Source organism: Molothrus ater, chromosome 12 (assembly GCF_012460135.2).
Source record: "Molothrus ater isolate BHLD 08-10-18 breed brown headed cowbird chromosome 12, BPBGC_Mater_1.1, whole genome shotgun sequence".
In the NCBI taxonomy this organism is placed as follows: domain Eukaryota; kingdom Metazoa; phylum Chordata; class Aves; order Passeriformes; family Icteridae; genus Molothrus; species Molothrus ater.
The window spans coordinates 1,423,191-1,440,783 of NC_050489.2; the positions used below are offsets into that span (position 1 = coordinate 1,423,191).

The 17,593-nt window shown below is 47.6% G+C and overlaps 1 protein-coding gene across 1 annotated transcript; it reads left to right on the forward strand.

The window, feature by feature from the left end:
• The first annotated feature begins 37 nt into the window (after positions 1-37).
• Positions 38-15,604, forward strand: CMTM3 (CKLF like MARVEL transmembrane domain containing 3). The gene is made up of 5 exons (XM_036390239.2): positions 38-254; positions 9,140-9,295; positions 10,984-11,079; positions 12,274-12,391; positions 13,849-15,604. The coding sequence occupies exons 1-5, from the start codon at positions 144-146 to the stop codon at positions 13,875-13,877; spliced, it is 510 nt and encodes a 169-aa protein (XP_036246132.1). The 5' UTR covers positions 38-143; the 3' UTR covers positions 13,878-15,604.
• The last annotated feature ends 1,989 nt before the right edge of the window (positions 15,605-17,593 follow it).

Sequence of the window (17,593 nt, forward strand, 5' to 3'; positions counted from 1 at the left end):
AAATTCCACGGCCAACCCCCTACCCCGAGCCTGAGCCCGCGCCCAGCCCGAGCCCGGCTCGAGCTCAGGCCGAGCCCAGCCCAGCCCGGCCCCAGCTGAGCCGAGCCCAGCCCCAGCCCGCGCCCATCCCGCCCGCCGCGGCCATGGAGGACCCCGAGTCCGCGGAGACCGCAGCACCGCCGGGGCTGAGCTCGCTGCTTCCCCCCCGGGAGTTCCTGCGCTCCCGCAAGGGGCAGCTGCTGCTCGCAGAGTCGGTAAGGACGGGACTCCGGGGCTGGGGGGCTGCGGGAGCCACCCCCGGGCAGCCGGGACCCGAGCCGGCTCCGCCGGACCGACCTGTCCCGGGCCGCTCCCTGTGCGGCTGAGGGGAAAACTGGGGGAAAACAACCGAAGGCACACGGGGGCAGCAAGTGAGGGGAAAAATGGGGAACAGCAACCGAGGGGAGACGGGGGCAACAAGTGAGGGGAAAAATGGGGAACAGCAACCGAGGGGAGTCGGGGGCAACAAGTGAGGGGAAAAATGGGGAGCAGCAACTGAGGGGAGACGGGGGAAACAACTGAGGGAAAAACTGGGAGAAGACAAGCGAGGGGAGACGGGGGAAACAACTGAGGGGAAAACTGTGGAAAGCAACCTAGGGGAGAGAGAGACAACAACCAAGGGGAAAATGGGGAAACCCGAACCGGAATGGGGGAACTGCAGGGCTGTCTCAGAGCATAATGGATTTAGCGTAATTCAGGCAGAGCACGTTAGAGACAAGAACTTGTCACGTTAGACTTCCAGAGCATTAAGCGTGTTTCACTATCGGGGACCCCTTTTCGGTAAAAAAGCGCTTTGATTTCATTTTAAACTATTTGTGGTGTAATCCAGTAACCACGGGGGCTGCGGTTTGTATTATCGGCTGGTGCCGGGTTAGGGGGCAGCCTGTCCTGAGTGTGTCAGGAAAGACTTTGTGAGTTCATGAATTTATGATGTGCGGCATCAGGCCGTGCATCGCGGTCACTCAGCCGCTGTCCCGAGCCCTCCGGAGCCGTGTTTGTCGCTGACCCTCAGAGGGATGCGCTTGGGCTGGAGAGCTGCCCAGAGGGACAGGCCCTGGGCTGCTGAGACAGCGGCTGGGCACCAGCCCAGGTGGGCACAGGGCCAGGGACACCTGGCCTGGATCAACGTTAGTGTGGCAGCAGGACCAGGGCAGTGACTGTGGTGTGAGACTTTGTGGAATTTTACGGGTAAAGGCTTAAACCTGACAGCTGAAATAGTACCCATGTGATAGGGAAGGAGATCGCTCACCCCATGGGGAGTGGGTATTTCACTCCAAATATACACCAAAATTTAGCTACTGAAAGGAAGCTCGTTGATGGAAATTAGATGTTCAACATCATTTTTGCTAGAAATAATGATAAATTCAAACACTAAGTTTGCTGGAGTTTTGGCAGCAGATAGTCAAATATCAGGACAGCCCAAACTGGCAGTCAGGTCCATGGAGCGCTGTTCAGATGTGCAAGGTGTCTCTGGCTATCCACTGTTCTGGCTCAGGTAAGGAAACCAGGATATTCCAGCAAAAGAAAGATAAGGAACAGACAGAAGGAGTCAGGATTGTCTGTGACCAGCTGGTGGGGACCAGCTCTGAGGGCTTGTGAGGCTGTGGGCACTGCCCTGTGGCAGAGAGACGGGGCACAGCCAGATGTGAGGCTGGCTTTGAGAGGAAAGGCATTCACTCAGGAGGTCAGGATGACTTCTGTGGTGGACAAAGCCTTGAACTGGTAGCAGCAGGCTGCGGGCTTTATCAGCTCCACCAAAAAAATGCCAGCTACCCCATCCCTCCTCCAGCTACCCCATCACTCACACAACATCTGGAGTTTACAAAACCACGCATTTGGAAGATACCAGAGCCCAGCTAACCTGGCTCCTTTGGCATGTGTTTTTGTTACATACTTTTACACACACTGGAATTTCCTTTACAAGCTTACAGCCACTAAATGATGGCTTTCAGGCAGTCTGGCTTTTTAACATCTCAGAATGATGACATATTAGAGGAATACTGTTCTGGTCATGGGATCAGACTCACCCTTTTGTTGTCATAGCGAAGTACTGACGATGCCTCCTTGGAGTAATAAAAACTGCTCTGTCTTGACAAACCAGGGGTTTATCCTTTGTAAGGCCACTCGGGGCTTCCCAAGGGCTTGGCTGGCTGAAAGCAGCTCTGAAATCCCATCTGCAGAGAGCTTTCCTTGTGCTCCTTGCAGGCTAAGCCCACGTGCTCAGGACGTGGTTTCCTGGCAGACAAGAGGCAGCAGTAGTTTCTCTCCAGTTGTCTCAGCTTTGCCAGAAGAAGCCCTTGAAGACAGCACAGGCCCCAGAGTAAATACAGCCTGTACACAATTAGAGAAATGCAGTGCCAAATAATTGAAGATGAGTCCAAGTTAAATCTATCATGGTTTAAATCTGTGTTTCATCTTTAGCTTTGTATTTCTCATCTTGAATGTTTAATTTTTCCTCTGACACAGTGCTAATGTAGGGTGGGGTTGGGTTCTGCATAAATGTATGGAAATAATATTCATGGATGCACTTTTTGAACAGTGCCTTTTGTTCAGAAGCAAAGTGGGGTGCTCATCACTGTTACAAATGTCACATTATTCAGCATCTTGGCAGTTCCTCAGAAATGCACTTTATTTCTGCAGCTCTTGAGCCGTTTTTGAAAATAACATTTCCACACAGAGGATCTTTTGGATGTTCAGGTGTGATTTGTTCTGGTGCAGTACCCATGTAAACTGGGCATCTGGGTGCTTCCCCTAGAACAGGCCAGGCTGGGGATGGAGCTGATAATAGGTAGAGGCTTAATTATCTCCAATTTTATTCAGATAAGGAAGATATCCTCCCCCCATCCCCTGTTCCTTTTGATCTCTACAGAATCATAGAATAGTTGGGGTTGTATGGGGCCTCTGGGGAACATCCAGTCCACCCCCCCACTAACCTGCCTGATTAATTTTTTATTCCACCTGGGACATCTGTAAAGACAAAGAAGCAGTAGCATCAAATACATTTATAAGCTTCACTATCTCTCCTAATCCTGTTTATTTTCACTGCCTTGCTCCCTCCATTTTCTAACCACCATTTTTAATCTTACAGGTTACTCTTTTTTCCTTTCTATTCTCCCCTTTTCCATGCCACGGTTTCTTCCACACATTTTAACACTCTTCTTAAGCTACTAATTTTTCCTAACCACTCAAGTTGCTGTGCTGAAGGTCAGCATCTCATCCTCACTCTTTTACACCCTTCAAGAGATGAGTTTTCAGTTCCCTGTGTCCTGTGTTGGAACCATTTAACAGCCACTCTCACACTGGCACCAGAGCTTGTCCGGGCAGGATCCCAGTTGTGGATTCTGCTCCTCACCTGGCTGTTCCACTCAAGGCCTGTGGCTGCTTTAATTGGCATCTCCTCAGTCTCCTGAGGCCAGCATGCAGTGGCACTACATTTTCTTTCGTTTTTATAAAAATGCAGTGAGAATAGGTAAAGTTGTGCCACCTTTGTGGTGACATCAAAGGATGTAGAAATCATTGTGCCTGTTTCTCTCCTCTTCTCCTGTCTTTCTCCTGTCTTTTCAGTCTCCTCTGACCTGACCTTGGTAACTGAAACTCCAGATGCTCGGTGTAAACTCTCCTTGGAAGAGGCCCCTGTGCCTTTATCAGGGTCTGTGGCCAGAAGGCCTCTCCTGCAGCCAGTTCTGAAGGAAGCAGGAATTTCACCTCCTCGACAAGTGCAGCAGAGAAGTAGTAACTGAACAGCAGAGACCACTGAGTGATGCACTTTGTCTGTCTGACAAGAATACAAGAACAAAACGCACTCTTGCCCAGAAGATGACACTGCTGCCCACTCGTAAAGCCTTTGGCAAAGCTGTTCTTTCTTGGGGAGGGAGGTGGGAGCAGGAGGTGGGAGCAGGAGATGGGAGCAGGAGATGGGAGCAGGAGATGAGGGGCAGGAGATGAGGGGCAGGAGATGGGAGCAGGAGATGAGGGACAGGAGGTGGGAGCAGGAGATGGGAGCAGGAGATGAGGGGCAGGAGATGAGGAGCAGGAGATGAGGGGCAGGAGATGAGGGACAGGAGATGAGGAGCAGGAGATGAGGGCAGGAGATGAGGGGCCGGAGATGAGGGGCAGGAGATGAGGAGCAGGAGGTGGGAGCAGGAGATGAGGGGCAGGAGGTGGGAGCAGGAGATGAGGGGCAGGAGATGAGGGGCAGGAGATGAGGGGCAGGAGATGAGGGGCAGGAGATGGAAGCAGGAGATGAGGGGCAGGAGATGAGGGGCCGGAGATGAGGGGCAGGAGGTGGGAGCAGGAGATGAGGAGCAGGAGATGAGGGGCAGGAGATGAGGGGCAGGAGATGAGGGGCAGGAGATGAGGAGCAGGAGATGAGGGGCAGGAGATGAGGAGCAGGAGATGAGGGGCAGGAGATGAGGAGCAGGAGATGAGGGGCAGGAGATGAGGAGCAGGAGATGAGGGGCAGGAGATGAGGGGCAGGAGATGAGGAGCTGGTGCAGTGATGCCTCCCAGCATCCCCATATTCCCAGTGGGTTCCAGCAGGTCTGTTCTCCCTCCTCCAAACGCCTCTGGAGCTGCCATGACCTCAGCACTGCTCAGGCCTCCCTCCCTTCAGGGACATTGTGCTCTCTAACCACTGTCAGGATTGTTTTTTAGGCCTTGAACTACAAACTGGCTGTACAGTAAAGTATAACTTTGTAATGCCTGGCCACTCTAAGAACACAATATTAAGTAATAATTGTATGGGATTAAATGGGAAAGTTACTTTCTGAAACACAATACCCAAGAAGGGTTTTGTGTGAATGAGAGTGTACATAAAAGGTGCTTAGTGAACAGTCAGGCTGCTTTTTTGCCAGGATTTTTTATTATTTTTTTGCCAAGCTATGAAAGGTTCCTATCCTGCTCTTTGCTGCATTAGAGCTTCCTGCATGCAGATATTCCTTCACTGTGAAGCTGGCAGCAGTCACACCAACCTGTCATCAGCAGCTCAGGAAGAGCTCAGACTCAGCTGCTCTCAGTGCTCAGGTGCAATCCCAAGTGAGGGGAAGAGAAAAAAGCTGTGGTAAATACAAATTGGCAAAACTGATAAAACACTGCTGCTTTTTTTTTCCCTCCCAGAAGCTGCAGTGCTTTCTGAAAGTGCTAGAAATGAACTTGCAATGGCATGGAGACTCTCAGACTTCCTCTCTAGCTGCCTTTTTTGTTTAATACAGAGCTCTAACAAAAAACAAGGTCCATTGCTTGACCTTTCTCTGAAGTGACCCTGAAACACACAGCTCCAGGAAAAGAGGTGCAGAGGTTGCACAAATGTGATGTGCAATGGAACATCTGACAGTCCTTGGAGGGGTCAGGTATATTCTGAAAGATGCTGTTGAGTTTTTAGAGCACCTTTCAGTTTGCAAGATGTTTTTCAGGAAGACTTGAAGCCTGGAAAAGTATGTAGGGAGGTGTCATTATTTCTGAGTACAGAGTGGCACTGCAGTGTTTGTATTGTGGGAGGGGAGGTGTATTTTTAAAATTTTAAGATAACATAGAATGCTTGAGTTAGTAGCAGTGCACTTAAATGGTCAGAAAAGGCACCTGCTCACTTCTGTCATTCAGAAAAGACAGTTATAGGTGATATCCAGTATTACTCCAGGAGTCCACAGCTGTGCATTCCAGCTGTCAGAAGAGGAAATGAGCTCTACACAAGGAGAAATGAGAAACATCATCAAAACCCTACAATTTGTGGGCTCTTCTATTGCACAGGGCTGTTCCCAAGCTACCAAGGAAGTTTGGCATTAAAATCCATGTCAGGGCAGTGACAGGAGACAGAAAAGAAGAAAACCAAAGAGCCAGGTGCAGTGCCAAGGTGCAGTGCCATGGTCATCACCTGACAGACCTCGGGCACCTCCTTCCTCCTGATCCTCTGGCTCTTTCCAAGGTCTGCCTCCCTCCCCTTCCTGTGCCTTCCCCCAGTGAAGGTATCTAAAAATACCATCTTCCCAATCTTCATTCTCAAAATCTGGTCTGTTCTTATATAGACATTTATTTCACATAAAATCTTGAGTGCCTCCAGAATGAGGAATGATGTTTAACTGCAGACCAGTTACCAGTCTTCGGAGTCTTTCCCCTTTACTAATACCATCAGTAATCTACTGAAATCAAATGGGTTCTTGTGAATCAAAAGGTGCCTCTTTCTTCAGTGTGTTTAGAGGTGCAGTTCTCCCCACAAGGGGCTGCTGCCAAGTGGAGAGCAGGACAAGGCTGGAGGGAATCCCACCCCTGAGGGTGGGAAGGTGGGAATCCAGTGACTGACCTTCAGGGCAGAGGAGCAGGCAGCAGGACACTGCTGTCATCTGCCACTCATGCAGGGCTTGGGTTAAACAAGTGACTGGCCTGGGAACCACATTTTAAAATAAACAACTAATATTTCCCCAGCTTCTCTGGGTCAGACCCTTCAGAAGGTTGAAATGCTCAGACTGATGTCTCTTCAGCAGCCTCCCTGGCACAGAAGCAGGGATCCCCTGGCACCCCAGCACCTGGGATCAGGGGCTCCTTGGTGTGGTCCTGCTCCTCTTTCACCCTGAGTCCAGCTCGTGTGTGAACCTCACGCCTGCCCAGGGCTGAAAGGAGACAGCAGGAGCCTTCCCTGGCACAAATTGCCATAAAGCTGATAAGAACAGACCACAAAGGCTCTTCCTTTCACTTTACACTTGGTCAGGAAAGCTTTTTTCTCAGTGCAAAAGCAGTGAGAGCACAGGAGTTACTGAGGCAAAGAGAATCGAGTTCAAAGGCATCTCTGCTGTGCAGCATCACCTTACATATCTGAAATCTGCCTCTCTGCCTCCCCTCACTGCTCCAGTAGCATGTATGATTTAACACTGCATTGAATCCTCTCTGAAGAGATCACTAGGTTTAGTTCAAGTCTAAGGATCTGCTATTGGAAGGGTTGTGGGCAGTGGGACCTGCCCTGAACCCATCTCCCTGCTGCTGGTCACCCCTGCAGCTCAGCCACCACACACCTGCTTTAGCCACAAAAAGGAAGATATTTTTTCAACACCAGAACAAAAAGAAAATGTCATGTATAGATGGTGATTTTTTTTTATTCCAAAAAAGACTGAGAACTGTGGAACTGTGTCTAAATTATGTTCCAGAAATGCAAGTGAAGCAGATTCACAAAGCAAGTGCAGTTTTTGTTCTTTGGGGTGGGAAGGCAGTAGGTGCTGTGATGGGAAGAAGGAAGTCCTCTCTCCTCTTAGGAGTTGTCAAGCTCTGATAAATCCACTTCCCTTTAAAGAGTTCTTACCACTTTTAGCTCATAGGAAGAAAATGCTACACTAAGGATGAGATACAGGGAATGACCTCCCTCTGCTTTATGAAAATAAGAAAAACCTGCAGAGAGGCTTTGTGAGCAGAAAACAACTCAGAATGGGGTCAACATGAACAAATGGGGCAGCTCTTACCAGCTAGCAGGCCCATGCAGAAGTGAGCTCTATAAACTATCCCAGCTCAGTTTCTTAGAACCAGTGAAACAAGAACAATGCATAGACCTTAAATATCATCCCTTACTAAAAATGAAAACAGTTTATTGCAGCTGTTAGCATCCTGCTCAGGCATTGACTGCTTTCCCCAAAACACAGGCTGAGAATAAAGGCTTGGTAATTATTTACACCAAGAAATTATTTCAGTGGGATTGAACTGCTTAGTTGTCCCCTAAACATAAAAGGTTTTTTTGATACATGCATTTGAGGGTTGAATGACCTCTCATAGGAGTAATTACCAATTAATAATTATAGGAACCTTATCAGTCAAGTGTAATGATGATTTTTTTTCTGAAGTTTAGGTGGTCCCCAAGAACCTATAGTAGCAGCAAACAAAGAAATCCACAGAGCTGAAATTTAATGAGGCAAATGCATTGATTACCTTTGCAGGAAGCTGGATCTGCCTTTAGATGTGCCACCTGGGGGAAAATAATCCATTTCTTTTCAGTGCTGTGTGAGTGGGAATGTTAGTGTCCTGATTTGGAATTAGAAGTTAAAAAAAATCTTTGTAATCTACTGCTCAGTCTGTGCTGATCAAAAGCATCCCTGAGCTTTTGGAAGGCAGAGATTTGTCTCCAGGAGGAAAGGCTGGACAGAGCAGCCCAGGTGCAAACTGGTACACAAAAATGTGTAATTCAGCATCCTGCCTACTTTTGTTACTTCAAGCTAATTTGATTGAAACAGCAACCAGTTCCCATGCAAGGCAGTTAAACAGGAGGACTGGAGCTTCTTTCTGGAGGTGACCAACCCCAGTACAGCAGCTGAAAATGGTCTTGAGCTTCTCCATGGCTCCCTCACCATCCACTTGTGCAAACACAGTCCAGGAGTGTAGGACAGCACTCTGGTACTGCCTGGTTTAGGTGAAAATGCATTTTCTTCAATTGTTTTGCTGTTGTGAAACTTTCTATTTTGAACCATATTCTAAAGGTATTTCAGTTGAGTGCAGAAGATATTGCCATTTTTTATTATTTACTAGAATTAGGGTACATTATGGAGATAAAAGAAATCTATGGGAGTTATCTGTCCTATTACTGTCTAAAACAGCTGCCACGCTGGAAAACTGGAACCAGACACTTCCAGAAGTCACAGAACAATTAATTCTTGGCCCTTTTCTGTCCATCATCAGCAGACTTTATTCTTTCAACTCCAAGATTATACATGCTGAGTTACTTCAGGCTGTCTGAGCACTGATTTGGGTTTCAAATGAGAGCTGTCACAGCTGAAAGCTTAGAGCTCTGCTTGCTTGGCAACACCCCACTCTATTTTCAGAATTATGTTGTCAGAGCTGTTTACAATCCAGAGCAAATTACTGACTTCGAGAGGTGCAAATGCACGCAGCGCTCCGGAAAAGCGATTTCACACACGTGGAAATAAACACCCTTACTTCAGATTTATTCTGGGCTGAACAAGAAAAATCATTTGGCCCAATGAAAAATAGAAAAAGTAGGATGCTGAAGCTATGCCAGCAGCAGCAGCAGCCCTGACAGAAATACACAGGGAAAATAACACTTCAAAGCTGCTCAGCTGCCTACGGCTCTGCTGTTCCATGCAAATAACTTCGAGTTTTCCCTTTACTTTAGGTGCTGTCATTTATCATCTTTATCTGCTATATTGCATCTCTAGCAGCTTCTTTCATGATGGCACCACTCCTAGAGTTTCTGCTGGCACTGTTTCTTTTTTTTGCCTACGCCTCCAAGCTTAATGAGAAGTTTAAAGGAGTCCACTGGCCTTTGGCGGTAAGTGAGATGTGCAACAGAAACCTTCAGATTTAATTGTGCAGTGAGAGGGGAGGGAAAGTGGCTGGGCAGGAGTTCAGGGTCACTGTAATAATTTTACTGCTCTCTTAGAAACTTGTCCCTGCTGCCTCTGCTTCAGAAGGTCCCAGAGCACTCTAAACTATGCTCTGCTCTGCACCTCAGCTTTTTGAGTGCTGACACAAAGCATGGCTTTATCAAAGCACAGAATGTATGCCCAATTCCAGGCAGATGGCTTAGGACCAGCATCAGCCCAAGTCTGACTGCTGGGGGCTCCTTATTGCCACCCTTGCAGAGGGGGAAGCAGGTGTATTGTTGATAATGGGCAGACTTTGTCAGGCTGTGATTAAATTCTCAGGTAGAGTTACACCCACAGACAATCTGAGCTGCTCTGGGAAGGGGCAGCTCTGGCCAGTTCATGCTCACAATGGAGCCCAGTGGCTGCTGGGGCACTGCTGGGGCTGCAGGAGAGCCCTGGCCACTGGATGTCCCTGCAGTCTCAAATATCACTGCAAAGGGAGCAGCTGCCTTGCAGTACAAATACTTCAAAAAACCCTGCTGATCTTATCAATCTCGATTCTCTTTTGGTGCCATCAGTAGTTCATTGCAGTGAGATTTGAATTTGAGCTCTCAGTGTATAAAAATAACTTCAGCAAGGCCACTCATAGATAAAACAGTATCAGTGACTTTGGCTATGACTGTACACAGCTCTCAGCTGGTAATCTCTGTTCCATCATTTTCCCATTTTCTACATGCATCCGGTTCCAGAACTAGGACAAAAAAGGCACTTGTGTGTTTATTATGGCCATTACCATAACATATTGCAGGCACACAATGTAGATAACTGACCTTGTCCTGACTTCAGAGGAGTCAGGTTTCTTGCAGGATTTGTGCTTTGAGACAAATCTGACTCCTCCATCTGTTCTGGGAAAGCAGAAGAGCTAATTGTGAACAGAGCTGAGGGTGCCTTTATTGCAGCCCTCATGATTTGGACGTGCCCTGGGACACAGCTCTGTGTTTAAAGCTCACTGCAGAGATGTCCCTGCTGGTGTGACAGGGCACAGCTCAGCAGGACATACCCCAGGGATCACACCAAGGCACGGGCTCCTGGGGCAGGCTGGTGGATGTGAGAAGTACAAATCATTCCAGCACTAACCCAAGTGTTTGGTTCCTGAATGAGGAGTTGCACAGACAGGTCTCCCAGGAGATCACCACACAGCCCTGCATCCACAGAAAGACAGGCACCTGTTCCCACAGAGCTGGGACCTCCTGAGCCTCTGGTGCCACGGGAGTTCTGCTCCAAGGAGTTCTGCACAAGGTTTTTAAAGCATTTCAAATGATCTTTCCATTAAAGCCCTTGCTGTGCTCCAAGGCAAACACCCACACAGCCCTTCTTCCCAGGCTGAGGGAAGGTCTGCCTGACACAGGCAGGGTAGCAGCAGGATTTATCCCAGCATCTTTAAGAGGAGAAGTTTATGCCAGGGTTCAGGTCTTCTGTTATTTAGAACTATTTCACAGATGAGCAGTTCCTCCTCTGCAGCAATCCAGGCTGTGGTCACACGCCAGCAAAGGCACTGATGCAGCAACAGAGGGGCTGAGTGTTAGTTCCCAGGATGGTTTTAGAGGAAATCCTTGACCAGTCTGAGAAGGCACCATTGCTTCTTCCACAGGATTTCTTGCGCTGTGTCACCGCTGCCATCATTTACTTTGCCATTTCAATTGCTGCTGTCTCAAAATACAGCGATGGAGCATCGAAAGCAGCAGGGGTGAGTAGGCATGAGCTTTCCACCTAAGTGCTGTGCTGAACTGAGTGCACTTCAGGACATGGATGCACTTTAAAAACAGTTTAAATATCACCCCACTGCAAGTCATAGACGTTTCTTCAATTAAACGAGAATTAATTTGCTTAAAGCAGAGAAGAAATGGTCAGTTATTCAGAAAAACATGTCTTGAACCAATGAATAGTTTTTTCACCCTAACAGAGCTGCTCAGTGTTAACTGTACCCTTAGGGAAGGCACCTATTCTGCTTTTTAATTTTACTAGCTGCTCTGCAAGGAGTGTCAAGATCCTTGAATGGAGGGAATAATAATGATGATGATGATGATTTAAAAAAAAACCTCAAACCTGTAACTGCTAAGGCCAGTCTAAATTAAGTAATTTCAACCTCTCTCCTGCTTAGTTTTATTTGGATGAGTTGAAACAAGAGCAGTGTCATTTTACCCTCCTGTACAAGGACTGCCCAGAAGAGAGCCTTCACCCATCAGCATTTTGAAATACAGAAATACAATACAGCCCCTGCATCTGCAACTTGACTCTAAGCATCAATAATGTATGCAACATAAATAAAATTTGCATAACAATTTTTTAAACTTGGGAAGAACAGTGCCCAGTGGTGTGGGCCAGCAGCCCTTCCCAAACCATCCCACAACACAAACCCAAATCTTGTTTAATCTTTGTCCCTGCAGTGAGCCATGGAGCAATGGAGTTTGTTCAGCTCAGGCTCCTAGACCAGCATCCAGCTTGGCACAACTCTGCTGCTCTGTCACTGGAGAGAGAATTCCAGAATCATTTTAATCTGTCTAGTTCACTCAGCAATAGACTCATCTCCTTGCAAACAAGTGGAAAATTATTTCCCAAGAAATGGAGGTGATTCCTTGGTGGCAGAGGTGCCCTGGGACAGTGGAGATGCAGGAGGTGCTGATGACCAGAACAGGCCCAGAGCCCAAGAGGGCTGCAGCCTGGGGCAGGGATAAAGACACCCCTGGTCACTTCTCAGGCTCCCAAAGCAGCTGTAATTCAGGTGATACCAACGTGTCACAAACCATTTCTCCTCCCTGCCTTTTTGGAAAGGCACGGGCCAAAAAAACCATGGAGTTTTTCCTGTGTGGGTTTGGTTGGGTTTGGTTTGTCCTGACAGACTGGAGCTGTTGTTAAGGAGAGCATTGTTCTGCCCTTGCAGGTGTTTGGGTTTGCAGCCACCATTGTGTTTGCCATTGATTTCTACATCACCTTCAATGACCTGGTCACTTTCCTCAAGCAAGGCAGCTCCGATTCCCCCGAGGGGCACAAGACAGAAGGTGGGTAAAATTCCCTGCTTGTCACACGAGCTGCAGTGTGAGATTTCCCTCTCCATTTCACCCTTTGCAGGGAGCAAGAGCTCTTGCTCAGTAAGAACAGTTTCTATTCTTGGGTTTGTCTGCCACAGCTCTGCTCAGTTAGGAAGCTGCAAATGGAATTCCAGTGATTTATGAAGATAACCTGCAAGCCAGGAATGTGAAGTTTCTCAGAGTTTCACATCTAACTTTGAAAAGCCCCAGATCCAATTATAGAAATCACCATGCAGTACAGATTTTCTTTCCCTATTAAAATGTCTTGCTGTAAAAACAAGCAAACTTCTACCTTTTTTTTTTTTGTAACTTATAATTAACATCCATTAATCCACAGCTTTTTGTGTCCAAATAGTGCTTTTCTCTTTATCGTTTCCTTATCATGATAGTCTCTTAAAATATTTGACCATTTGTGGGCAAATGACCTTAAAATCCAAGGGTCAAACAGCATAAAATTAACAAGGTTGCTGTCAATTTTTTTTCTATTATAGTCTACTTCAGATCAGACAGATCCACTTAGATCCACAAGATAAAAAGAAGATGTTGGGTGTTCAAAGCCAGTTCAGGTCAGGACAGGGGTAGTCATTCTGTAGTTTCCAGGAGCCCAAATCAGGCATCATGTCCCTGTGACTTCTTATTGCACCCACATGGATTAAAAAGACTGGTCCACACTTAAAAACAAATAAAAAATATCCCAAATTTCCCAAAAACACCTCATCTAAAACCCCTGAAAAACCAAACACCCAAGGTGTGTATGGAATCCTAGGAGGTGATCAGCAGCACTGACTGTCTCTTCTGGGGATTTTAGGAGACTGTTCAGTGTTTTTTCAAGCTTTAGACTGAAAAGAGAGACAAAGGAAAAAAAGAATAAAAGGAACAGGAAGCAGACTGTAAAAGGTAAAAACTGAACTGCCCTCAGAAGATGCTCAGGTGGCAAGGATGCAGAATTAGGATACAGATTAGATCTAACTCCCCTGGAGATGGAGGCACAAATACATAAACTCACAGAAGTGCAGTCACACAGCTCCGTGTTGGTGTTTGTGCCATGCAAGGAGGGCTCAGCCCTGCAGCCCCAGCTTGTGCTTCCACAGGGGCTCCTGAGTGCTGAGGCCAGAAGGATGCAGCTCTGTGGGCCTGCTGGGGTTGCTCAGTATCTCAGAGGTGGAGGGCTGCTGAGCACACAGCAGTGCCCAGAGCAGCAAGGATGCCAGCAGGGCCTCTCAGCAGCATCTCCCAACTCCTTCAAACACCATTCCAGGTCCCACCACCTCAGCAAGAGCTGTCATTTCACAGGGGTGTTCATTCCCAGCCCCACTGTGTCCTTGGAGGCACACCCTGTCAGCACAGCCTCTCTGTCCCAGCCAGAGCCACAGCTGGGGGGGTTTCCAGTTTGCATTTTCACTTTTGTTCCTTGTTTCACTCCTCAGATGAGGACTCCGACTCTGACTCAGACTGAAGAACCAAACACCAACCAAGCATGAAGGGAAGATGATCAAGCACTTTCCTCTTTGCTGAATGCACTGCCAATTGAAATACTCCCTCATTTCAGCCCCTTTCCACTTCACTGTTAATGGAATCACCAGAGCCCAGACAGGGCAGTGATGTGGAAAAGGAGACTGCTCCCAGTCCTCCTTGGCAACTACAGATCCTACAGCAGATCTGTCCAAACAACACAGCTCAATTCTCTGTTGCCCCTCCCCACCCAGCACATCCCTGTCCCAAGTAAGTGGGAACAGCATTTTTAACATTTACAGCTTTTAATGTGCTTTCATCATTCCAAACCTTTAACACTTAGAGCTTTTATACTTCTTGACATGCCAAAGAGGAGAGGTTTGGATGCCTGTTTTTCTTTTTCTTGATTAACTAACAGTATTTCTTTATCCAGTCTGAATACTCCAAGCACTGAAGGCAAGGAGTGCAGTTAACACATTGGTGTCAATACCTTTGTATCTCCTGTCTATCTGTGACAAGGAAAAGTGACAACTGGAAATCTGCAGCAAGAGCAAACCTCAAGGTATAATGGTGCTGCAGGACAGCGGCTCATAAAACCCTGAGTATCCCTTGTTTAAAGCTGCTTGGATGGAGTCACATCCCCTCTACTGCAATTTCACCACAGGATGGGGTGGAGCAGGTGAGGCAGCTCTGGCAGCCGGGTCCTGTTGTTGTGGAAGCCCTGGGAAGGCAGGCTTGGCAAATGCCTCCCAGCAGGGCCTGCCTGGTGACACCTGCAGGTGTTTGTGCCCCAGGCACCAGTGCTGATGTCCTGCTCTGGGCCATGGCCACTGCTGCTGCCACACTGAATGCACCCAGGCCCCAGGAGGGCAGTGCCCCCTCCCCACTGTGAGAAGGCCAAGAAACAGCCCCAAACTACAGAATGTCTGCAATGAATTCATCTCCCCAGCCCCCTTTTTCAGTGGGGCTGGGTGGGGTGGGTTGGTTGGTTTTTCTCCCCTGGAAGGATGTGATTTATCTTGTGGTGGGGCATTCCAGGCAAAAAGCCCTCAGAATGTCCAAGCTGTTTTCACAAGTAGCACAACCTACCCTGGAATATCTGTGTCCATTTATAGACACTTGGGAATGCTTGGGAAGAGCGTGGCACGCTCCTCACAGGTGGCCTCACACAGGTCTGTGACAAAGAAACCTCTATGGATGTTTTAAAAATGAATACAGTGCCAGAACAGGTGTGATTAAAATGAGGGCAGATGGTACTAACACAGTAAGTGAAAACCAGGGATGAAAGAATAAAGGCAGATTTCCTTTGGAATGAAATCAGCACCTGGGTTCCAGTTCCCTGTGGCAGCTGCCAGCAGGACAGGGGAGCTGGCAGGGACCAGGGGGTGCTGCTCAGGCTCAGAGTTGCCAGCAGGCAGCTCCCACATCTCCTGCTTCCTGACCACTGACAGAGTAAATGCAAAACAAGTGGTTGCTTCTAAATGGGACAGACAATCTCTGATTTATGAGAAAGATTTCTTTGAACCTTTTCCTGTATGAAACCCCGTGTTTCTCTTTCTTCTCTTGTCATATTTTACTGGCACACACTGTGATGTTCAGGGGACCTGGGCTCATTTTTATACTTGTTTTGTATTTCTCTTTTTTTTTAAGTAAAAAAATGTACTGCATGTCACAGCTGGAGACATGGTTAATATTTAGAAACCATGCTGGATTAAACATCTTTTAATAGAAGTGTTGGGTGTCTTTACTTACTTGAAGAGCTGATTTTGCCTGCTTACCTGATTTTGGTGCTTTGCCTCTGCCCAGCACGAGGGACTGTGACTTCAGGAATCCTAAATCTCTACTGGGGAAGGGGCACAGCTCAGAGCCAGCCCTGGGGACCAGCCACAGGTCAAACCTCTTCCTTAGGGCATGAGATCAAAAAATTTAACCAAGAATTTGTTCTAACTATTGAGGAGACATTGTGGATTCAGTGCTCTCTCTTGGCAACCAATAACCCTGTAAACAGCAAAGTCCCCTTCAGGTTCATCCCTCACAAACCCAAAATATACTGAGGTTTTCTGGTCATTTTTTCCATGTTGGTTTAAAGTAAACAGGCAGCAAACAAAATGTTCATTAGTTACTTCAGGAGTGCTTTAGCAGCTTGCAGTGAGGTGCCTGCCCAGAGAATTTCCTTACAGGCTTTTTAGTCCTTGATGGCTCAGGTTATTTCAAAGCAGTTTGCTCCCAGGGCCAAGCACTTCTGTAAGATCCCAGCCTTTTGTTGAAAAAGATCTGCTCCCATGACTGAAGGAAAACATGGTTCTGTATCTTAGGGATATAAAATTTCAGAAAATCAGATTTAAAATAATTACTTCAAAGCCAGTTTGGATTGGGGTGGAAGGGGCTGACTCAGTCTTCTGCCCATATTCTGCCACTAATACTGCACCAAGTTCAGGCTCTGGGGCACGTGGAGGAAAAGTCAGCTTGGCTTTTTGGGTTTTTTGTTTGTTTGCTTGTTTTTCCTCAACTGCCAACATCAAAAGGGTGCTGGGAGCACTCTCTGCAATTCAGGACACAAGCACAACACCCAGCCTGCAGTGTGGAGCCCAGCTGAGTGCTGATTTCATGGGCTCCTCAGACACCTCTTTCCAATCACAGTCACTCGTGCCCCATGGAGGAGCTGCTTCCAAAGCCCCCAGAGCCCAATCCCTGCCCTCATTGCAGCACCTGGAGTTCCTGGGCCTGCCTGAGGAGGAGTTTCCAACCCCAAGTGTGGATGAATCCTTGTAGGAACAATGCCAGAAGTTCCATGACTGCAAAGCCACCACCAGGAAGGGAAAGTGGCACCTCAGCTCTCACCTGCCTCAAGGGTTCTCTCCCTCCTACCAAGCTTCTCCATTTACCTGTGCACTTGTTCAGACTTGAGCAGTGATTTTTGGACAGGTGACACTAAAGAGTTCAAAAGACCTTTCCAAGGAATTCAAATACCTTTCCAAGTAGCTGTTTTAGATTCTGACTGAAGTAGGAGGCTCTGTTATCCTTTGAACACTCTGTCCATTACTCCACCTAACTGTGCTTTTCACTTGATACTGTTTGAAGTTCCTCAGGTCTTCAGTTCCCATCTGACAGAGTCACTCCCAGGACACCAAGGAAGAGCAGAGCATCTCAGCTGCTGTGGTGGTGGAGAACAGCCTGGAATGCTGGAAAGCAGAACACAACTGGATGCTCTGCTCAGCAAGCACCTGGTTCCACTCATTGTCCTTCTGCTAAGGAAGTTCACTGGGCACAGTTGTGGTCAGAAATAACATCACTGAGTGGCTTCACTCCAGATTTGCACCAGGATACAAAGGGCCCTCCAAGGGCAAATGCCACATGTGCAGAGCAGCCCCACCTGGCCCTCCTTTAATCCTCAGAGAGGATGCATCAAGGAAGCAGAAGAAATTTAGGTAAGCACTGAGAATGTAAATCTTCTCAAGCATTCCAAGATGCTTGAGACACCTTTTGGCATGGAGTATTGGCTTAAAAGTCAGGATCTTTAAATGTCAGGGATCAATAAACAGGAGTGCATCAAGGAATCCACACTGCAACACAGATTGTCACCCTAGGACACTCCTTTACTGGAAGAATTCAGTGTTCAGTGTTTTGTAAAGCTTCCAGGCCAGAAAGTAAAACAGTGCTCCCCAGAAAATTTGAGCATGGTTTTGTTAGGGGCTCTGGGGAGGAGGAGCTTGGGTGGAG